The sequence below is a fragment of the Trichomycterus rosablanca genome, chromosome 15 (genome assembly GCF_030014385.1).
Source record: "Trichomycterus rosablanca isolate fTriRos1 chromosome 15, fTriRos1.hap1, whole genome shotgun sequence".
Lineage (NCBI taxonomy): Eukaryota > Metazoa > Chordata > Actinopteri > Siluriformes > Trichomycteridae > Trichomycterus > Trichomycterus rosablanca.
The window spans coordinates 23,117,169-23,141,972 of NC_086002.1; the positions used below are offsets into that span (position 1 = coordinate 23,117,169).

The 24,804-nt window shown below is 41.2% G+C and overlaps 1 protein-coding gene and 1 pseudogene across 5 annotated transcripts; both read right to left on the reverse strand.

Annotated features, from left to right (window-relative positions):
- The window catches only part of LOC134328732 (zinc finger protein 850-like), a 314,276-nt pseudogene that overhangs the window by 175,963 nt on the left and 113,509 nt on the right, over nt 1-24,804 (reverse strand).
- Nucleotides 4,121-5,876, reverse strand: LOC134328751 (golgin subfamily A member 4-like). Of its 5 annotated transcripts, none has more exons than XM_063009957.1 (3): nt 4,657-5,876; nt 4,413-4,569; nt 4,121-4,313 (listed from the first exon to the last, which is right to left on the reverse strand). In XM_063009957.1, the coding sequence occupies exons 1-2, from the start codon at nt 5,855-5,857 to the stop codon at nt 4,454-4,456; spliced, it is 1,317 nt and encodes a 438-aa protein (XP_062866027.1). In that variant the 5' UTR covers nt 5,858-5,876; the 3' UTR covers nt 4,121-4,313; nt 4,413-4,453. The 5 variants fall into 5 exon arrangements, with proteins under 5 accessions (XP_062866027.1, XP_062866026.1, XP_062866023.1 ...); XM_063009956.1 differs by having other exon boundaries at nt 4,413-4,572; XM_063009953.1 differs by having other exon boundaries at nt 4,413-4,587.

A 24,804-nucleotide genomic window follows, 5' to 3' on the forward strand; every position in this document is an offset into this window, starting at 1 on the left:
ACTACTGTTGTTTTCCTGGGTCTACCTGTTCGACATCTGTTACAGTGAAGACTTTCTTCTTCAGGACATTCCAAACGGTTGTACTGGCTATGGCCAATATTTGTGCAATGGCTCTGATTGATTTTCCATCTTCTCTCAACTTCACAATTGCTTGTTTTTCACCCATATACAGCTCTCTGGTTTTCATGCTGGTTACTCCTCTAACTATAAATGCACAGTCTGCACAGGCAAAACCCAAATCTGAAACTGAGCGTAGACATTCAGCGCTATTTATTGTTTAAATAATCAATGTAACAGGACACACCTGAGCAACAAAACACACCTGAGAGTTACACGGACTGTATTAATTAACACAATTAAACTTTTTTATAGCAGTAAATAACATGATTTGATTCTGAAAGTAAAGATATTGTTTGGTAACTTGATTGTTTTAGGTATTTATAGGCATTTAAATGGTAATTAAAAACAGTATTTCCCAGTCTTGTTTCTGCACATTACAGTATTAAAAGGTTTTCTTAATAGATTTATGAAATAATAGTATCTGTGTTTTGATGTTTTATTGATGCATAATATTAAATCAAAATATTTTGAAAAGCATGATTTCTGAGTTAGCCAGATAACTTAAGCACAGTGTCAAGGATAGTTCAATATGAACAGTTTTTTTCTCTTTTGTCTTATGGTTCTGTATGCCAGGAAATACTGCAAAGGCAGCCATGCATTGTTATAGTTTAAACCCAAACCATGTTTGGCACCTAAATGCTTACATTTGTTTGTTGTTCGCTGTGTGAAAATAAAATGAATAAATAACAGCGTATTATATGCATATTTTATTGTTTTGTTTTTTTATTATTTATATTTTTCTCCTCTTTCCCCCCAAGTCTAGTCGTGTCCAATTACTCTGACTGCGTCCTCTATACTGATTCAACCCTTCACTGCTGACTTAGGACGCCTCTCAACTGACATACGCCCCCTCACACACAGTCAGTGCAGACTGCATTTTTCAACTGCACGAGTTGAGTTCATACACTTGACGGGCACTGTGTATGGAGGGCCACACCCCCATCAGCATTATTCCTCAGCCCTGTGGAGGCACCATTAGTCAGCTAGCAGTTATGAGGACCTATGATCCGACTTTCTTACCCTCTAACCCTGAACAACAGCCAATTATTGTTCATACAGTCGCTCAGCCTAGTCGGAAAGGCAGAGCTGAGATTCGATACGATGTATTCAAAACCACAACTCTGGTGAGCTAGCGTACCTTACCGCTGCACCACCTGAGCAGCCTGCACATTTTATTGTTTAAAATAATGTCATCAGGGACTGTTGGCCCTCAGGCACTTTCACATTATCAAATCTGGCCCTCCTAAAAAAAAGTTTGGACACCACTGATGTAGGGGAACGGACGAGAGCCGTGAGTGTCCCTCAATTCTGCTCTTATTATTAAACCTAAAGAATTCAAGTGACTGAAAATGGAACCGATTTCAGAACTGAGAGGATTTTCTCCCAGATTGCCACCTGTTTAGTCATATCCAGTTCCTGAGTGTGTATCAACCCACTCGTTCCACTCACATTCTGGTTAAATAGAGCTTCAGACCACACACACTGTACCTGTGGGTTTGCATAAGGAGAGACACGCTGTGCTCACCAATATGTGTCTGTTGGACACCTGGCCAGGTTGGTAGCACTGCTGAGATTCGAACCCATGACCTCACACACTATTTTGTTGTTTTTTTCATGCTCTGTGTAAGGAAACATTGGTGGAGTGGACAGAACGAGCTCCTCGTCCTTCTCCTGGGCCTAAAAATCAATTTTATGTTCCTCAGATGGAGAACCAATCAGATTCTGTCTTTCTGATTAGCCTGAGGAACGATTTTAGTGACCGAGGCGACGCCCAAATGCCCGGCGGTTCCTCCCTCTGATGTGAACTAAAAGATCTGGGTTTTTTGTTCCTGTTTTTAAGGGGTGCTGATATTGTTTGATCGTGGTTCCATTTTCAGTCGTTATGAGAAGCTAATCTGTTGTGTGGTTTGTACCGCTGCGGCGGTGGTGAGATGCTAACCGTAGCGGCGCTCTGTGTGCAGGGGCGAGTACGCGCTGGCGGAATACTGCGAGGTCAAAGCCGTCACCATCAAGTTTAACGAGCAGCTGAATTTCTGAGAGACGCCGCCCACCCAGGCCCAGACCCTCCCCTCGTCCAATCAGAAAGCGCTTCAGATCTGAGCTACCGCCGGTCTAAAGCACGTCACTCACGGACCCCGGAGCTCTCTCACGTCTCTTCACTTCTCCTAGTCTTCCTCTTTTATACTGAGATTAGATTTTCTGTACAGAGAGAAAATGTTTGATGTTTTTGATCTGGATGTTATGTGATCTGTTCACCACCACCAGGTTCCAAACTCACCAGAACTTCAGCCGAGCTCGACTTTTACTTTAATTTAAGGATCAGAAAGTTTTATTTTAAGCTTCTCAGAAATCTGCTGCATCATAAATATACGGACAGTCGATGATTCATCAGCAGCCTCTTCACCCACGTCACTCTAAACCTGGCTGGACTGTGGACGGTGTCCCGTGTGGTGGCACAGAAACCCAAATCCTTCCTCTAAACACGTTCTAATCAAAACAAAACATGAACCGCTGTAGCCTTGTGGTTAAGGTACTGGACTAGTAATCAGAAGGTTGCCGGTTCAAGCCCCACCACTACCAGGTTGCCACTGTTGGGCCCTTGAGCGAGGCCCTTAACCCTCAATTGTTTACACTGTATACTGTCACAGTACTTTGGATAAAGCGTCTCCTAAATGCTGATAACATAAACTCACTGACCCCAGAACAGTTCTGTTTTTACTGTGTACACTACAGGGCCAAAAGTATTGGGACGCCTGATCATGAGCTCGTCTGACATCCCTTATTTATCTTCTCAGCTTCTCACTACACTTAAATATGAAATATGTCTGTGGGAATTTGTGCCTGTCCAGTTGTAAGAGCACTGACTGATCAGTCGGTGTTCCAGTTCATCCCAGAGCTGGTGAGTGGGGCTGAGCTTTATTAAACCTGTCGGTGTAAGGCGACAGCGCCACCCACTGCACCACCGTGTCACCCGTCGTCCAATAAACCGTGTCCTGATAAATATGGACAGCAGAGGTTTTAAACTAGCTGTGATGGAGGATAATGGGGATCAGTGTGTGACTCTCTGTGCACCATACGGATCTCCATCCAAACCCAGATCTGATCAGGTCGTTGATTACAACCACTGGGGGGGAAACATAAAGAAACAGCCCCATCACCGGGGCGACCGTTCACCCCTCAACAGCCAGAATAACACCGGAGCAGCTTCGAGGCGAATCTCCGAATGTCCTAAAGGGACTCGACCAAAACCCACAACATATATAGAGAGACCAGAAGCAGTTCACAGACGCCCGTCATCCAATCGGACGGATTTTGAGAGGATCTGGCATGACGAACGGGATAAACCGCCTAAATCCAGATGTGTGAAGCTTGTAGAGACGCATCCAAGTGACCTGCAGCTGTAATCGCTGTCAAAGTGGCGTCCACAGACTTCTGAATAAAATGTCCAATATTTTTGAGGTTTTACTTTTTAATTGTTAAACATTCGTTTGATTTTCATGTCGGGTGATTAAGTGCAAATTAAATGATGAATTTAATTCATTTAACATTAAAATAATGTGAGAACAAAGTCAGGAGGTCTAAGGAACCACCAGGTCTGAGGAACCACTTCTGAACCTCCTCTATCACATCATGGCAAGAATATCAAACCATATTTAAGGATCTAAATGTCCAGCACCACCGTCTCCTTAATTCTTCTGATAGAGAAGAACTTTGGTATGACTCTGAACCTTCCCAAATCAGGGAGGTAAAGAAGAACCCAGCTGGATCTCTAAAGCAGTTCTGAAGGTCCTGAGATGGAAGAAAATGTTGAACCCGTTGAACGGACAGTTATTTTTGCAGCCTCCACAGATCAGATCTTTATACAGAGCGGTGAGGTGGTAGCACCGCTGAGAAAACTGCAGAAGAACCTCTGAAGATCTGAAGATGGCAGTTCAGCTGGGTTCCTCCATGTTCACCAGATGTTTCCACCTTTAATAAGCACCAGAACTAAATCCAGCTGTTTATTTTTAAAGAACTTTATTTTGATTTAGATGATGGAAAGTTTCTGGAGCTTGGCGGGTTGTCTGGTGGTTCTTCATTCGGCTCCTCCAGGTTCTCCAGATGATCAGGAGAAACGATGCATGCAGAGCTCATCCTCTTCAGCTTCATCATGGAGACTGGGGGCACGGGAGCATCGGCGGGCACGGACACGCCTACACACACACACACACACAACACACACATGTGTTAGAGGAACACTCCAGCCTTCATCTGCTCATTATAATGAATATTTAGATCTGTTAATAATCCACCTGGGTTCTCCACCGTGGTCTCCATCAGTCTCAGACACTCTTTAGGTTGATTCATGAAGGTGGGAGCAATCAGAACGTGCTCGACCGTTCTGCTGCTGCACCACTTCATCAGACGAGGACCCGAAGACGTTCTCCAGAACATCAGCCTGAAGTGGATCTGCTGGAGAAATGAAACCTGATTCAGCGCCATGATGGATTAGACACCACACAGCTCATAAACCCCCTCAAGATGTACCTTCAATACCTTCTGTAATCGAGATCTGCTCCTCTGGGTTCTCTTCCTCTTGGTTCTCCACAGCCACCCAGTTTACTTTCCTTGTCATATCTGGTGTGGCTACCTCCTCCAGATTCCTGCTCTCCACCTCCAAGACCAGCTGTTCCTCTGAGTCCTCCTCATCCAGGTTTATCTCTTCCTCAGCCACCCAGTTCACTTTCCTTGTCATATCTGGTGTGGCTACCTCCTCCAGATTCCTGCTCTCCACCTCCAGGATCAGGTGCTTCTCCAGTTTATGCAGTTGGTCCATAAGAACATCCTGCTTCTGGTTTTTCAGAATCACATCATCTATCAGGTCCTGCACTTGGTCCAGCACACTTACCTGCTCCTCCATTTTATGAAGCTGGTCTATTAAAACCCCAAGCTCTTTCGGTTCCTTCACTCTGCTTTCCAGAACCACCTGCTCCTTTGGGTTCTTCTCCAGAACCACCTGCTCCTTCTGTTCCTTCTCTTGGTTCTTCAGAACCACCGGCTCCTTCAGTTCTTCTGCTTGTTTCCTCAGAACCAGATGCGCTATGCGTTCGTGCACCTGCCTCAGCTGAACAAGCAGCTCATCCATTTTATGCATTGGGTCAATTTCCACCTGATCCTGCTTCTCTAAATCCTGCCCTTGGTCAATTTGATCCACCAGATCCTCCAGGACCTGGGCTTGGTCAATCAGAACCACCTGATCCTCCAGGACCTGGGCTTGGTCCATCAGAACCACCTGCTCATCCAGGACCTGGGCTTGGTCAGTTTGATCCACCTGATCATCCAGGACCTGGGCTTGGTCAGTTTGATCCACCTGCTCATCCAGGACCTGGGCTTGGTCAGTTTGATCCATCTGATCCTCCAAGACCTGGGCTCGGTTCAACAGAAACATTTGATCTTCCAGGACCTGGGCTTGGTTTATCCGAATCCCCTGCCCCTCCAGTTCCTGGATGTAATTCTCCAGAACTGCCTGTATTTCCAGGTCCTGCCCTTGGTCCGGCAGAACCTGTGTGCTTGGTTCTGGGTTCTCTTCATTTCCCATCCTCTGATGTTCCTCCACATTGGTGTTCTCCTGTCGCTCTGTCCTGTTGCGTCTCCACCATCTCCTCCTTCTCACCCTCCTCTCAGGTCTGGGTCTCAGTGGCTCGTCGTCGTCGTCGGCCGGGACGCTAAAACACCACAGCCTCCTGAACCAGGACATTTTAGATGTTGCCTCTTCGATGCTCAGACTCAGAATGAAGCAGCAGCAGCAGCAGCGGAGCTTATATAGGAGCCTGTAGAATGTTGTGACATCATCATGATGTCACAGTGTGAGCTGGAGCTGAGAGCAGAGCAGCACTCAGTCTCACTAACATTCACCTCAGGTGTGGCCACGCCCACTAATCTGTACAGCCAAAAGTATGTGACCCCTCTCTCTAGTGTTGAGCTGTGTGTAACCAAAAGTATGTGGATATGAGTGTATGTGTGTGTGTGTAAGTGTGGGGTGGTGATGTGGCAGCAGTGAGTAGGGTTGGGCGATATTGCCGATTTTCATACCGTCATACCATCTTCAGGAAATACCGCGGTATACGGTATTACCATGGGGGGGGGGGGGGCATCGCGGACAAACTTTACAGTGTACACACTTGAGTGTAATTACAATATTTCAATGTTTTATTATAAAAAGATTTAAAAATCTGAATGTCAAACATTGCTTATCTTGTCTGATCTATAATAAATTTATTTATTTATTGCTTAGTAAATGTGTATTTTATTTATTTCTTGCTTAGTAAATGTGTATTTTATTTATTTCTTGCCTAGTAAATGTGTATTTTATTTATTTCTTGCTTAGTAAATGTGTATTTTATTTATTTATTGCTTAGTAAATGTGTATTTGTGTATCAATTACACTTTAACACAAACATTAACACCTAACATTTTGGCATTGTAATCTCTCTCTGCCCACACAAAACAGAATAATAGCAGCTACACACTTCAATATATTTCAAAAGTTAACTGCTTAGTTTATAGTTACAGATATTTCTTAAAAGTGTATGAACGTGTACGATTATTTATGCCTGTAATCCAGAATTAAGTTCTATACCGTAACAAAAAATATGAATGTAAATGTTCATGCGATGCGATGCGATGACGGTGTGTAAAGTAATGTTAAAATAATTCCAAACAAAAAAAGTCCAAACATTTGAGTGGTTAACGAGAACGCTACTTTAAATGTCACACAAGCTCAGTGCAAAACATGAGCACGGAAACGGTACAAATCCGATCTCTTCCCTACACACCAGACAATATATTTTATAATTCACATTACACGAAAGGTGAGACGTTCTTTTTTCTTAATGTAGCGCTTTTATTTAGGAAAAAATAGTTCTTACACATAGGCAGGAAAATCTATGGCAGACGAGTCAGAACAGCGGATTGGGCGTAACGTTATTATTACTGTTTGCTCCTTTTTCTCAACACTTGTGCTCGATTTACACTGAAGATATATTTAGTAAATAAGTACATGTCGGCGCATGCACGCTTGTGTTCATTTCCGGTTGAACTGATAAAATTTATTTTTTTTGAAAAATTTAAAGACGAGCCGTTTTTCAGTTTCTGCTTGTTAGCTCACAGCTAACGCTAGCCAGTGTGGCTCTTCACTCGTCTCTCTGTGTTATCAGCTTACACCAGTGAGCACCCCACAGCCAATCAGCGAGCTCCAACCGCCTACCACTCCCACCCCGCCTACCCCTCCCTTACTGTGGATGCGCGCATGTCCTAAAGTCTCAGTTTTCAAGGTAGACCTGAAGCAGAAATTTGGCGCTTCACATTTAAAAAATACCGTCACCATTTTTGAAAATGTAATACCGTCATACCGCCCAACCCTAGCAGTGGGGTCAGTGGGGTGACAGTGGCGAACTGTTACCGTATAGTGGTTTCTACTCTGTGTTATGGCCACAGCAACCCTGGTTCAAATCTGGGTCACAGTCTTTGGAGCAGTTGTAGCCTGGTGGTTAGAGAACTGGGTTTTTTAACCGGAGGGTTATGGGTTTGTTACCCAGCCAGGTCATGACTGAAGTGCTGGTGAGGAAGGAACCCACAATTTCTCCCTGGGTGCCATAGCTAGAGCAGCCCACCGCTCCAGGCACATGTGTACTCACTGCCCCCTAGTGTTCACTAGTGTGTGTATGTGTGCGTTCTCACAGCACAAATGTAAATGTAAACAAATGGATTAAATGCAGAGGTCAAATTCTAATGTGTGTAAGCCCAACAGCCAGAAAAATAGTTTATAACCACTTGTCCAGGATCTTCCCTAAATATAATGATGTATTACAATGAAAAAAACAAAGAAGACTTAACATTAATATTTCCATTATTCTACAGCAAATGGGTTTTCGATAATGGAGAATCTAGCTTTACTGCTACTAAGCGCTGATTGGTTGGTGAGCTGACGCTGGAGTTACGGCCAGTTATGACACACATCAGCTTTGTGTCATATCTGGCCATAACTCCAGCGTCAGCTCACCAACCAATCAGCACTCGGCAGTAGTGCTTGCTTTCAGTGAAATACATCATTCTATTTTCCAAAATTAAAGGAAGATCCTGGATAGGTGGTTAGAAACTATTTTAAGTTTTTAGTCATTCACCTACCTTCATTTTGGACTTGTTTGGGAGAGCCCTCCGGCTTTTCACACTTATTTTTTGATAAAACAGTGGAAATAGGCAGTGGCCAGGCTCCCCATGAACCAGCTCTGGTTAGATTACTTGCCGTGTCCTTGTTTGCTCTAATGTGATTTCAAGGAATTTGTCAGTAAAACGTTTACGAAGGATTTTATGGCCACAAAGATCTAAAAAGCACAATATAAGCTAGCCTAGTATTGTTCAACTTGGCAATATGCTTCTGAAGAGAGGGGTGTATTTGTTTTGCTGTTGGGTTTAAATATTAAAAATTGTTCACTACAATTGTACACTACACATTTAATAGGTTAAAGATACTTAATAAATAATTAAGTACGTACGAATGATCAGGCTGCAGATCTCCATGTCTTCAAATCTCATTTTCCCCTTACGACCTTTCATGCTAAACTGTCGCCACACATTATTTGTGGCAACAGTTCGCACAGCTCTCCTCACAGCTTCGCCTGGTGTTTTTCCTCCAAGGAGACTCAGGTGATTGATCTGAAATACATTGCAAATACACGATTGAATCACATTGTTATGACCACCCCTTGTATCTATACTCTTTGTGGATGTTATCAGGTCCACAGATCATATAAGGTGCAGTTTGTAGTTCTACAATATCAGACTGTAGTCTGTCTCTTTCTCTACATACCTTGTTAGCCCTACTTTATCCTGTTCTTTAATGGTCAGGACCCCCCTAGGAACAGCACAGAGTAGGTATTATTTGGGTGGTGGATCACCGTCAGCATTGCAGTGACCCTGACGTGGTGTGTTAAGTGTGTGTTCTACCGGTGTGATTGGATCAGCCACAGCAGTGCTGCTGAAATTTTTAAACACTGCAGCCACTCACTATCCACTCTAATAAACCTTGTGCGTTCACCTGGTAGATGTAAAGTCAGAGACAGTAGCTACAGTTTGTGTTGGTCATCCTCTAGTCCTTCCAACAGTCCAGAAGTGAAACCGAGGGGTTTGAAAACTTTGGCAGCCCTGCTGTATCTGATCCACTCTTACCAGCACAACACACACTAACACACCACCACCATGTCAGTGTCACTGCAGTGCTGAGAATGATCCACCACCCAAATAGCACCTGCTTTCTAGTGGTCCCATGGGGGTCTTGACCATTGAAGAACAGGGTAAAATTGGGTTAACACAGGTTGCAGAGAAAGAGACATACTACAGTCTGGTAAAGTTAATAGCAGTCTGAAATGATTATCATGAGGTTATCATCTGATACTATTTTCGTCTGACTTGCCATTTTATTCTTGTAGTCGCTTCAGCTTCTGGCAGAGATCATTTAGTTAATCTCTGCTGCAGCAAGGAGTCTCCAAAATATAATTACTGCAGTCACTACTCTGAGGAACAAGACGTCTAAGGATGCTTTCGAGATTTGAAAGCTTCTGTTCAATGTTGTCCAAATGAACAAATATGGCCCGCTCCACCCTCTTCAGTTCAGAATTTCCTGAAATGTATTTAATTGTCAAATTAAAACTGATATAAAAGACACAAGACCAAATGTATGGCAGTGAAGCTGTAACAAATATGTAACTGTTTGTACAGTAGTGTGCCAAACAATTCATTAAAAATATAAATGCTGGCTCTGCTATTTTTTTAACAGCCTAATATTCTTTTTTCCTTAATTTCTGTAAAGGATTAACACAAACTGGATATTTTTTTTATTATATTCTCTACCAACGACTGATCTTTAATTGTAAAGAAGAACTATTTCCTAATGTCTGATTAAATTAAAGGTTAATTAAAAGCTAGATGTTTTCAATGCCTCGTTTAAGACAGACAGTGTTGAGTGTTTCTATATTCAGTATATCACAGTCTAATTTAACTGCACAACATAAATACAATGATGAATTTCTCACCATGAGCCAGTGATCCCCCCTGAGTTCACAGTAGCCTCTGACTGTGGGACATCTGTGGACAGACCCACTAAAAAATGGTTAAAATTTATGTACATATTTTTTTAGCAAGTGAGTCTAAAATTAAAAGAGGTGTATCTAATAATCTTGCAAGTCACTTAGTCTACATGTCATAGAATAAAAGGAAATCTGACAGAAATCTGAATTAAGAATCTGTACAAAACTCACATGGAAGTCTCTGTCCAGCTCTGTCACTAAAAAGTTCAGTTCTTGGTGTAACTACAAATGCATTAAACATAATAAAACAGTAAATATTAAACCACAGTATGGCTTGCTTGAATGAAAACACTATGCTTGCAGTATAACGTCATAAAGAAAAATAACTCACAGGTGGGCGTGCTAGAGGTCAGCAGTTTCTTTTTACTGGAAGGTTTTCATCATCATCTGTTTGGGAAAAATAATTGATACATACAATATGTTAATATAATATATGGTGCATTACATTTAGAAGGCACTTGCCTAAGAAGAGAGTAAATAGAGGTCAAGTGCGGCCCACTGATGTCATAGTTGCTCTGAAGAGTGCCCCAAATGCGCTGCCTTCTAAAATTACGTGTCGGTTAAAATGCTGCCTAGCGAGGGACCTGCTTTTGATGACAATGACTAACTAGGCAGCTACCTTCTAAATGGAACACACCTATAGTATTGCACAATTATTGCATATTTTGTTATAAAACACAACAAAAAAAACCTCAAAAACAGAATTTAAGTGTCTGCAAGTATTTACCACTGTCCAGTTGCCTTCTACATCGTGCAGGAGTTCTTATTTGCCTGTGTGGCAGATTCTCTTCTCACTTTCCAAGTTTGATGTCATAGTTGCCTGATTTTGCTTTTGCCCTGGCTTCTTCATAGCTGTCTAAATAGTGTAAAATCTACAGGCTATTTACTTAACCCTTTCATGCCTGAGTGGAACATTCCATTTTCGGACACTATGTAACATGGTCATAGAAAAAACCTTATTGTGTAAATACCGTACATAGCATAGACTATATACACACACCATTATAACCAGAAGAATCAGTTCTTTAAAATGATATAAAACTCAGTATGGTTATTTAAGTGTAATATAACCAAATCTATACAAAAATCCTTCAAAATCAACCTAAAAAACCTCTAAATTTTTATTTCATACATAAATACTTACATTTTTAACACATTTCTGTGCAATTTAGAGAAAAATATAGAGTATATGAAATGTTTGCAATTTTGTGAGCCATTTGTCAAGATAATAATTTTGAAACTATCATCTTCTATTCAAAAGTTATGATCAATTTAGCAGGTGGTGTCATTTAGCAATTTAGAATGTTCGTGTAGCTCCTTTTTCACCTCACTTTTTACCAATGTCAGCATACACTATAAACCAATGAAAGTGTACTTTTATGAAAAAAAAACCTGCATATACACACACCATTATAACCAGGAGAATCAGTTCTTTAAAATTCTATGAAACACAATGTTTTTCAAGTGTAATATAATAAATGTTTACAAAAAAACCTTCAAAATCAACCTAAAAAAATCTCTCGTTTTTTATTTAATTCATAAATACTTACATTTTTAACACATTTCTGTGCAATATAGATAACAATATAGAACATATGAAATGTTTGCAATTTTGTGAGCCATTTGTCAAGATAATAATTTTGAATCTATCATCTTCTATTCAAAAGTTATGATCAATTTAGCAGAAGGTGTCATTTAGCAATTTAGAATGTTCGTGTAGCTCCTTTTTCACCTCACTTTTTACCAATGTCAGAATACACTATAAACCAATGAAAGTGTACTTTTTTCTTAATTATTACTAAATTGTCAACATTCATGTTTTTGAAATAAGACAGCAGATAAAATGTATTTGACAAAATAAGCACTCTAACAACAGTGTATAGTTCAAAAACATTAAAGATTTTTATTAGAATTATATACACTTCTCATTCTATAAATAATTTCTAAACAACAATACAATATAGTTCAGCACTACTGAAGAACATCACTCCATAAAACAAACTTTCAAATAATCCAATTCAACAATACAAGAAAAAGCAATTATTTGTTCAGGATAATCATTGAACAATTCAGTAAACAGTTTTGAGGCAACAGGATATCAAATCTCATCTAAGCCATTTTGCCAAAAATTCACTACAACATATTTAACAGACAATGCACAATGGATAATTACCTCAAATTACCTCCTTCCAATGAACACTGAACTTTGACCTGTGAAGAGAAAGAGAAACAAAGAACATATACACAAACACAGGGATTGAGGAAGGATGAGACAGTAGAAGACAGAAGCCCTGTGTAGGTCTAACTGCGAAACTCATCTCCTTCGCTAGAATGCCAAGACTGAAAACAGTTTCGATTGCCAACTAAACAAAATCTTCTACCTTGGCACTCAGGAGCCATGCATGCAATCTTTGTTTTATTTTCTTTTTTGAATTTGTTGTAGCAAAGCCAGCAATTTCTTGATACTTGCTCTATCCGAGGAATGTGGGTGACGTAAAACGATGAGGAAGTGGTTGGAGCTACTGAAAGCTGAGATGGCAAAATTGAATCGACGGCAATGTCTGCAAGTTGGCGTGACAGATTTTCCCTAAAGTTTATCTGGCTGTAGCCTGCTGAACTAAACCCATAACGTGATGCTGGATTGGAATGATGCCAGTCCTGAAACAAAATGAAACTATTAACGACGGCTATGTCCACAAAATGGAAGAAAAGTGTTTTCCACCACTTTTGAGTTTTCTGAAGCAGATTGTATGTGTTTAACATTTGATCAGATCTGTCAACACCTCCCATGTGTTTATTGTAGTCCTTTACTACAGCTGGTTGACGGACTACTTTTCTGTCCCACGTGGCACCATTCTTTACCATCCTAGAAACCTCTGATGAATCATTAGCATTGTGGAAATTAGAGAGGCATGTAACTGCTCGCGTGTCCTTCCACTGAACTACTAAGACATTTCCGTCAATTCTACACCACCTCATATCACCACGGTTAGCTTGCCGCTCCCATTTCTTGACATCTTTGAAATCCACTGGGAATTTCTTACGATTAATCCTACATGTCCCACAAGCATTGATTCCCCACTCCTTAAGTCGGACCATAACAGTTGGTGATGTATAGAAGTTGTCAAACCATACTGTGTGACCTTGATTTTTAAATGGCTGCACAAGGTCTTCGATCACTTTTATAGCCAAATCAGTTACGCGCCCATCAAGACTTCCTGTGTAAACATCAAAGTCTAAGGTATATCCCGAATTTGAAGTTGCAATGACCCACAATTTGAAACCCCAGCGAGTAGGTTTGCCCTTCATATACTGCTTGAATCCTGATCGACCTTTTGATTTTACCATTCTCTCGTCTATGCTCAGATTTTCATTAGCCTGGAAAAGCTGCTGACACTTGGTTTTGAGGTGGTCCATCAGGTAACGCAACTTCCTAAGACGATCAAGATTATTTTCTGTGGCAGGATCTACAACATGGAGGGCTGCCATCAATTCCTTGAAACGGTCACGGGACATGAATAACTTGGCCCATGAACCCTGAAGAGATTTGGTTCCCCAATATCTGTGAATGCTGTGCAGGGACGTGAAACCCATGTAAATAAGGAGCCCAAGAAAGCGGTAGAATTCATCCGGGGTCACTTCTTCCCATGCCCCATGATGGTTCGCATAAGACGGCCTATTCAGTACAAGCTCCCACCCCTTAGAGTTTGTAAACTGGCAAATCTCGGCAACGATGGTGTACGTGAAAAACAACTTGAAGAAGTCTATTTCACGCAAGGTACTTGTGGCTGACCATACAGCCCTATGCACACTTTCCAGATCTATGCCTACTGGACGAGAGGGATTAAATGGTATGGGCTTTGGTGCTTCTGTGTCTACATCAGCATAGGAAGGAAAGGATACAGAGTCAGGAAAGCGTTTCCGCTTCCTACCTGACATGGGACAAGAAAGACTAACCAAACCCATAAAAGAAAGCAAACATTAGTAAAAATCATAATCTCAGTTTGTACTCTTTTGTTAATTTTAACTTTTTGTTGGCAGCCCTGATTGTGTGTGTGGATGCAAATGCTGACATTTATTGTCAGCATATATGTACACACACACATTTACAAATACACACTATTGGAATACATGCATTTACCGATAGGAGGTTGTTGGTTGATCCCTCTGCTCATCTTGCTCCTCTTCATCCTCTTCTTCCCCTTCATCCAAGAGCTCCATGTCCATGAAGTCCCCCTCTTCAATGGTCATGCCTTCATGATCTTCATAGCTGTCATGTTCAGCAATAAGTCTAAGCTCGTCAGGGCCTAGCCGCCGTCTCCTCTTCAGAGACTCCATAAGGCATGAATATTGAGCCTTGTCTCCATCCATCTCAGAATAATAAAAGAAAGAGATTACAGTGAATAAAGGTGGTGACAGTGATGTTATTTTAAAAATAATTACATATATGTAGAATTCAATCACAAACACTCTATGTTTTTGCCAGAGAAGCTAATGTCCACAGGCTCATGTTTAGAAGTAAACTCAAGTACACTGAACCAATACATATGACAAAAGTTTCTCAAATCTGGCACATGGTTTACACATAAAACAATAATTATCTAAGAGAAGCAATAATTACAAGAAAAAACTTGATGCTATGGTTATATTTAAAATGTTGTAAATAGTCACAGACTGAAATGTTATGCACCTGTATGCTTTCAAAAAAAGCTTTCAAAAAAAGTTTGATACCATATTTTTGTGTCCCTTTCAAATATATCTTGCAATACATTAGAAAATTATGCAAATCTGACAGAAATATTTTATAGATAAAACTATATTTCACTGATACAAGTAAGAATTAGGTACAGTATGGTACAGTACAGTGTGGTACAGTACGGTACAGTACAGTCAGGTACAGTACAGTGTGGTACAGTACAGTGTGGTACAGTACAGTATGGTACAGTACAGTGTGGTACAGTACAGTGTGGTACAGTATAGTATGGTACAGTACAGTGTGGTACAGTACAGTGTGGTACAGTACAGTGTGGTACAGTACAGTCAGGTACAGTACAGTATGGTACAGTACAGTATGGTACAGTACAGTGTGGTACAGTACAGTCAGGTACAGTACAGTATGGTAAAGTACAGTGTGGTACAGTACAGTATGGTACAGTATTGAACAGTACAGTCAGGTACAGTACAGTACCCACATCACCACATAGAAAAAATAACATACAATCCTCTTCCACTCCTCCATGATGACATCACGGAGCTGGTGGATGTTAGACACCTTGAACTCCTCCACCTTCCACTTGAGGATGCGCCACAGGTGCTCAATTGGGTTTAGTCCATCACCTTTACCTTCAGCTTCCTCAGCAAGGCAGCTGTCATCTTGGAGGTTGTGTTTGGGGTCGTTATCCTGTTGGAAAACTGCCATGAGGCCCAGTTTTCGAAGGGAGGGGATCATGCTCTGTTTCAGAATGTCACAGTACATGTTGGAATTCATGTTTCCCTCAATGAACTGCAGCTCCCCAGTGCCAGCAACACTCATGCAGCCCAAGACCATGATGCTACCACCACCATGCTTGACTGTAGGCAAGATACAGTTGTCTTGGTACTTCTCACCAGGGCGCCGCCACACATGCTGGACACCATCTGAGCCAAACAAGTTTATCTTGGTCTCGTCAGACCACAGGGCATTCCAGTAATCCATGTTCTTGGACTGCTTGTCTTCAGCAAACTGTTTGCGGGCTTTCTTGTGCGTCAGCTTCCTTCTGGGATGACGACCATGCAGACCGAGTTGATGCAGTGTGCGGCGTATGGTCTGAGCACTGACAGGCTGACCTCCCACGTCTTCAACCTCTGCAGCAATGCTGGCAGCACTCATGTGTCTATTTTTTAAAGCCAACCTCTGGATATGACGCCGAACACGTGGACTCAACTTCTTTGGTCGACCCTGGCGAAGCCTGTTCCGAGTGGAACCTGTCCTGGAAAACCGCTGTATGACCTTTGCCACCATGCTGTAGCTCAGTTTCAGGGTGTTAGCAATCTTCTTATAGCCCAGGCCATCTTTGTAGAGAGCAACAATTCTATTTCTTACATCCTCAGAGAGTTCTTTGCCATGAGGTGCCATGTTGAATATCCAGTGGCCAGTATGAGAGAATTGTACCCAAAACACCAAATTTAACAGCCCTGCTCCCCATTTACACCTGGGACCTTGACACATGACACCAGGGAGGGACAACGACACATTTGGGCACAATTTGGACATGTTCACTGTGGGGTGTACTCACTTATGTTGCCAGCTATTTAGACATTAATGGCTGTGTGTTGAGTTATTGTCAGAAGACAGTAAATCTACACTGCTATACAAGCTGTACACTGACTACTCTAAGTTATATCCAAGTTTCATGTCTATAGTGTTGTCCCATGAAAAGATATAATGAAATATTTGCAGAAATGTGAGGGGTGTACTCACTTTTGTGATACACTGTACATACACATGCTGTAATATATTTTGATGGAACACTATAAGTTCAGTTGTTATTGGTTAACTGACAACTAATGAAAATTGGTTATCAATAAAAATAAATTGGCAGAAGTTTGCATCACTAATAAAGACATACATACACATGCTGTAATATAAAAAAAGTTCATGCAAATGCAACTGTTCAAAAATTCATATCAGCATTCAACAGACCAGTTGTCTGAACTTAGAATAGCAAGTTTTTTTATGTTTAAACTGAACTTTAAACTGAAATAAACTGCACTCAGATAGCCACACTGTTTTCAATGTAATCTGGGCAGAGGTAGGGGTATGGAAGCTTCAGTTTCTGTTTCTCTTGATAATGTCATCAGCAATGGCTCCTAGCTCTTTTAGTCCCATCTCCACGAGCCTGTGATGGTCACCACTTCTGAAGTACCACTCACGGTACTGGCACAAGGGCACCTACAGTACAATAAAACAAAAATAAAAAACATTACTAAATTACTACATTTTAAAAAAACGTTATTTTGTAGTGTTGGAATTTACTGCCACATAAACATAGATTTGTGGTTTTTATAAACTTGTTATTCATGGCAGCAGGTCTCAAAATAGTTAAAACTTGATATAAATAATATAACATTGGGTCTTTTTGTCTTTAAATAATCTTCTTTAGTAAAGGCTAAATCTGGCCAATAACTTAAATTTATAAAAACAATCACTGCTCTAGGTTTTATAACAGTTTAAAAATAAGATATCAGTATAGTTAAAAAATACAGTAGTTAAAATGCAAATAAAAACAAAAACACTGGTTTGAAACAGTGGGTTCAATATAACTTATATTTTTATTTACTTATGTTTCAATCACTTTTGTACACATTTCTGTCTGATGAAATCTGATTCTTGATAATTTGTGTAATCTACCCACCTTTGCTAACAATTTACACCCATGTCATTGTTAAATATTTACACCCATGTCAGTGAGAGCTACAGGACACAAAAGGTGTTGATTATACTCACAAAGTTAACTGCTGGCTGTGATAGCATGGACAGTACGAGGAGCACATTGCAAGTACTGTTCACATCCGGAAGAAAAGACAAAATCTCTTCTTCTGTCACTAAGCCTTTTGCATTAGGAAAGGGCCGGCACACTGGGCAGTTGGGCATCCGTAAGTTAAAATCCACCTAATTAAGTCAAAAAGCAGTAGGAAATACAATTACTATACAAAGTTAAACCCAGTTTTAATAGTGAGCAGAACTATAAACTAGCCATGTTGTAATAAATATGTATGCCACTTTAAGGCATACACTTGCCATGTTGTAATAAATATGTATGCCACTTTAAGGCATACACTTTAAGACTGACAACCCTCCTCCTCCTCCCCCTTCTGCCTCTCTCACTGCTACTGACTTTGCAACAGTCTTCCAGGACAAGATTGACAAAATCAATCAATCCTTCTCTCCGACTGACCCAGGACAAGATTGACAAAATCAATCAATCCTTCTCTCCGACTGACCCACTTTCAACTGACCCTCAACCCACCAACACACTCACCAGCTTCACCCCACTCACCATGGATGAGGTTACACAGCTCCTCTCATCCAGCAATCCCACTACATGCACACTTGACCCTATACCATCCACCATCCTCAAAGACCTCTCACAGGACCTAATCCCCTTCATCACACCCATCATCAACAACTCCCTGACATCAGGTGTTGTCCCTACTGCTTTTAAGAAGGCTCAGGTCATTCCCCTTCTTAAGAAACCTACACTAGACACTATAGACATTAACAACTACAGACCTGTCTCACTCCTCTCTTTTCTATCCAAAATTCTTGAACGTGCTGTCTATAACCAACTATCTGCCTTTCTTACTCAGAATGACCTCCACGATCCGTACCAGTCTGGCTTCAAGGCAGCACATTCTACAGAAACAGCACTTGTAGCTGTTACTGAGAAGCTTCATGCAGCCAAAGCAGCCAAACTGTCATCTGTTATTATTATTCTTGACCTTTCTGCAGCCTTCGACACAGTGAATCACGGCATTCTCCTGACCACTCTCTCCAACCTTGGAGTAACAGGTTCAGCATGGCAATGGATGGCCTCCTACCTGGAAGGGTGCTCCTACCAAGTGTCATGGAGGGGATCCATATCTACCCCATGCACTCTCTCAACCGGTGTTCCTCAGGGCTCTGTACTTGGCCCACTTCTTTTCTCTATCTACACCCGCTCTCTGGGTAAGGTCATAGCCTCCCATGGCTTCTCCTACCACTCCTATGCAGATGACACTCAGCTTGTTCTGTCATTTCCTTCTTCAGACACGCAAGTCTCAGCTCGCATCTCAGCATGTCTGCGAGATATCTCACAATGGATGTCGGCTCATCATCTAAAACTTAATCCCAGCAAGACAGAGATGTTGCTCATTCCTGGAGATCTGTCTCCAACCCAGGACCTAGTCATCTCTCTGGATGTCTGGAGTCTTGGTGTTGTCCTGGATAACCAGCTGACCTTCTCTCCTTATATAGCCAACATGACGAGATCGTGCCGGTTCCTCCTGTACAACATCAGGAAGATTCGGCCATTTCTCTCCAGAGAAGCTACCCAGATTCTGGTGCAATCACTTGTAATCTCTCGGTTGGACTACTGCAACTCCCTCCTGGCAGGAGCTCCCATGGCCACTATTAAACCCTTACAACTCATTCAAAATGCAGCTGCCCGTCTGGTTTTTAACCAACCTAAACACTGCCACATCACCCCACTGCTGCGTTCTCTTCACTGGCTTCCTGTAGCTGCACGCATTCAGTTTAAAACACTGACGCTCGCCTACAAAGCCAAAAATGGACCAGCCCCAAGCTACCTTCGGGGTCTAATCAAACCCCGCTCTGAACCACGCAACCTCCGAGCCTCTAGTCTCGCTCGACTTGAGCCTCCATCCAGGACTAAAGGAAGATGAGCATCAAGGCTGTTCTCTGTTCTAGCGCCCAAATGGTGGAACGAACTTCCTCCGTCTGTCCGAACATCTGAGTCTCTTGCTGTCTTTAAAAAACGATTAAAAACACACCTTTTCACTAAACACTTAGGCTGATTTGTACTTATTTACTAACACTTTATTCCAATCTTTTCCATTAAAAAAAAAAAAAGGCACTTTGGTTCTAACAGTTTTTAGCAGAGTTGTGTTCTTCGACTGTTGTCTATCTAAACTTAAGGAATGAAATGTTCACTATGGAAGCACTTCTGTAAGTCGCTCTGGATAAGAGCATCTGCTAAATGCTGAAAATGTAAATGTAAATGTAAGGCACACTACAGTCCTATCTGTATTTGCTTGGTTTAATAACAGTTAATAATGTAAACACAAATAAGTGAGTTTTACAAATGACTAAAAAAGAATGAACCCACCTGAGAAAAGTTGACAGCTGCATGCAGGGCTGAACAGGTTGTTAGGGTTTTCGGAACATAAAAAACGTAAATTTAATATGTGAAGTTTTCCGGCATTCACTCACGTGGTCTTTTGTTCAAAATGGCGCCGGCCATGCTTCCTTCCTGACTCCTACCGAGGGGGGGGGGAGGCGGAGCCCTGGGCTTTTTAGCACACTTCATTGGCTCCACCAGCAGTAAAGGAGGAGGAGCCTAGCTTAGTTTAATAAAACCGGCGCACTCAGAGGCACGGTCTCTTCTTCCTGGCTGGCGATCGTTTTGAATTGCAGGAGAAAGGAGCGTCGATCGGCTTAGCTCTGACATATATTCACAGATCATTTCTTACACTTAATAAAGTGTTTTTGAAGAGTACTTTCTGGATTCTCTGACTGCTTTCTTCAGGACCTCTTGAACTAAAAAGATTCGTCCTAACAAGGTGAACATCATCATGGTGATGAACTTGCTTCATTCCAATTTTGTCTTAAATGACCTTAAATGAAAACCTGAATAAAAATCAATTCTTACATGCATATATAAGTGGCTTGTCTAACTATGCACTAAATAAATGACAAATTAATATGCTTCTGTGCAAAACATTGACCAAAGCCAAAGTTACTTTTAATGGTCTTAACAGCAAACCACCTCTCAGAAAATGAGCAAAAACTCTTCAGAATCACTTCTGCATATTTTTACGCCACCATTTGCTTCTCACTCCTCCTTGCTGCAGTGAACTCTTTGGGGAATGGGGGCTGGAGAAGGAAAATGAACTTAAAACGTCTTCCTGTGCAGAAAGGTAAATTCATAAAAAGATTTGAATGTTTGATGTAGAACTCAGATTAACACGTCTGGGTGTTCAGACCATCATTCCATATTAATGCCTGGCTTGTTTTTCTTTCTAAATATCAGTGCAGTTTTAGGTTTGGCCCATATTTTGTCCAGGAGTGTGGACCAATCAAATTACACCATAATCCAGTCGTAGCCAATTGGAATTTATCTCTCCCTAGATGCAGCCGTTTTTTTTTTTTTAGCCCTTGTCCCGCCCCTCTACAAACCCACAGCCAATCGTGAGTCTGCGTAAAGGTGCACGTCTGCACGACCAGGTGATAGCAGAGCAGATGCAATGAGAAATGAAGAGCTGAAGATGTCAGTGTGTTAGGATGTGTAAGTACCAATTTAAACACATTTATAAATGTACCTGGTTTCAGACTTTTAACAAACACACCTTGTTAGGTTTTTTGGAACATAACATCATTATTAAACATAAATTCAATATGGGAAGTTTTACGGCATTTTCCAAGTTTTACGACATCCAGGCCGCATGATCTATTGTTCAAAATGGCGCCGTGACCCGGATCCCTCCCTGACTCCTACCGAAGGGGGGAGGCGGAGCCCTGGGCTTTTTAGCACATTTCATTGGCTCCAACAGCAGCGGCGGAGGAGGAGCCTAGACTAGTTTAAAAAAGGACGGCGGGCTCAGAGAAAGATCTCTTTCTTACGTGGTTGTGTTTCTATACTGCAGGAGAAAGGAGCGTCGGCCGGCTTAGCTCTGACATATATTCACAGATCATTTTTACACTTAATAAAGTGTTTTAAAGAGTACTTTCTGGACTTCCCGACTGCTTTCTTCAGGAGCTCTCGACAAAAGATTCATCCTTAACAGATGGTAGCAGAGGATATGGTTCAAGAGGTCTGAGGATTGCATCAGAATTGATTCAGCTGATCAAGGTAGGACCTGGAACTCTGAGGATCTTTTGTACTCAATACAAGACGCGTCTATACAAGGTAAACAGATGTTCTCTGTATATATATTAGCTGCATTTATTATTTAGTGTATTGAGTGTGAAAGTGAATCTCGGAATCCGTAAGTGTCTGATTAAATTACTAAAGTATCATTAGATAGTTTAAAACTGTGAATATATGCCGAAGCTAAAAAATGTATGTGTCCTGATTGCTGAATTTGAACCAGACCGGTCTAAATAAACTGTACAGGGCGCCATTGTGTTAGACTGGGCTGGGCCCGGGAACACCATTGGAATGCAAGGAGAAGCCTGTCTGTTTTGGCAACGGGGCAAGAACCTAATTCGAGTGTAATAAATTCTAACGAATTCGTCTGTTTTGGTAACGGAATTCGGGTAATTTGATTATTAATCTGAAAGGAGTCTGACTGTTTTGGGAACGGGACTCGGCTAGTTCGTCTGTTTCGGTAACGGAATTAGCCTAATTCGATCGTTCTAAATTCTAACTAGCCTGTCTGTTTTGGGAACGGGGCTGGAATAATTTGATTACTCTAAATTCTAAATTCGGTTCGATAAATAGTACATCAGGAGTTTGTTTGTCAGTGTTTCTGTGTGTATTTGTATGTAACCTTTTGTTTGTCCGCCATCTGGCACACGTGGTTTCTTTGTCCGTCGGCGCCATTTTGGTTCTGGGAGCGCAGCGGGGTATCCTTTGTCCGCCGGCGCCATTTTAGCTCTGGCAGCGCAGTGTGTTCTTTTGTCCGTCGGCGCCATTTTGGCTCTATGTGCGGGGAGCGCAGTGTGTTCTTTTGTCCGTCGGCGCCATTTTGGCTCTATGTGCGCAGTTTGCCGTATCTCTTGTCCATCGGCTATCTTTGTCTTTGTACGCCTGGATTGGGTAAGTGCTGCAGTTAATTTTATAATCAAATTTATTTTTATAATCTTAAGATAACTGTGAGTTAAGACAAGTATTTGTTATGGTACCTTATTAAGTGTGTTTTAATGTGGGTAGCGTCATACATCAGTGCATGATGACGTACGCCACATACACGAAGCCAGTGTTCAGTGTTGCCGCTCTGATTACACTGGCTACTGTAAAGCACATCACACAGACTGTAATTTTACTTTTACTTGAGTATGTTTTGTATTAGTAATTGCTACATTTTAAATAACATCTGTTACTGAGCAATATAAAAACGGTAAAGAAATCGCGGCTGGGGAACTACTGCAGTGAATTTTACGACGGGGAGTCGATTCGTTTGTCTCGGTTCCTTTTAAAGAGCCGTTTATTCGCATAACGACTCCCGGAAGAGTCGATTCCTTTGTTTCGGTTAGAAGAGCCGGTTCATAGATTCGAATCATTTTACGACACATCGCTAGTGGTTATACAGTTTGAAAAAGTTTTATGTCATTTGAAATGACGCATTACACATCCCTAACTGTTTTAAGTGTTGCATCAACATGTTTCTTCTATTGCATTGAGTTAAGGACAACGTTTCTTCTATTGCATTTGAATTAAATACTACTGTTGTGAGGTTTATATCCACTCCTGTTTGCATTACACAGAGGAGACCCCCTACTGTTTACTGTGAGTAAATTTTAAATGAGTTACTTTCTACTTTTTACTTGAGTAGATTTTTAGAGTAGTAACTTTACTTGTAATTAAGTAAAGATTCATTAAGGTAATAGTACTTTTACTTGAATAAAATTTTTTGGTACTCTTTCCACCTCTGATTAGGACATATGGTAATATATAAGACTATATATTGTCAAAGCTTATGTTTATTTTGAGAGTGATGTCGTGTTTTTTTCTGTGTACAAATGCTGAATACAAGTAAAAGGTAAAAGCTAATATGTTACTGTTTCTAAAATATTGTGTAGTTGTAAAGAGTGAGATTTCATAGACTGTTGCAGGGTTCAGAAGTTTACAGGATACAAAGTCAACAAAGCCAAACTGCAGATATGCCGACCTGTCGTGACATTTCTAGGATGGAGGGTTCCCAGCAAGGGTCACTCACTGACTGCTGACACCAGAGGTTGCATCCTGAATCACCCAAAGCCAACTACCAATAAACACATTTAGAAGGTTCTGATTGTGTGTCTCCTGATGTTCGGAGATGTCCAGTGGGCAAACCATGTCTTACTAAAAATACTATACCATACCAAATTGACCCATGAGTAGAACCATGTGTCAAACAGGGGGGAACTTCTTGCTGTGACAGTGTGCGACGGTACTACCCACTGAGCCACCGTGTCGCCCAACTAATAAGGTTAAAAACAAAAGGAATAGAAAAAATGCATTGAAAAAATCAAAGCTCGGGTCTCAGGAGATTAAATATAATTGCTTACACGGACTCCGGTAAGATTAAATTTAATTGGTAATATTTTTTGGAAATTGTTAATTGGCAATTGTTAATATTTGAGGCTTGTGTTGTATCCGATGAATCTTTTCTAGCTAATTGATCAGGTCAACTCACTCATTTTATATTATATAGTTTATTGAATAAGTTAGATTGGTTCAATGTGGTGCAGTAAACCTTGTGGCAATACTATGCATGATCATAGATGAGTGCAGTTTGAAGATTGAGAGAACAGTGAAGAAAATAACATGGTAGGTGAGAAGTATCGAATAGTCTAGTAGACAGTTAACTAAGTGGAACTATTTAAGTAGGGTTTAATGTGATTCAAGAAAGCCAAAGTGGATCAAAGTGCTGGTGATGATGAGCATGAGGGATTGGCTGACTAGGAGCAGGAGATGGTCATGTGAGAGTCTGTTGGATTGTGGGAAATGGAGTCTGTATTGTTAGAAGCAGGAGGTGTGTCAGTACCAGTGACCAAAAGTTGGGGTAAAAATCTGAATGAATAAATAATATAAGTCAGGGGTTTGTAGGACTGATGGAAGTTGATATAGCAGAGCTGTTGTTATTTTAAGTAGGGCAG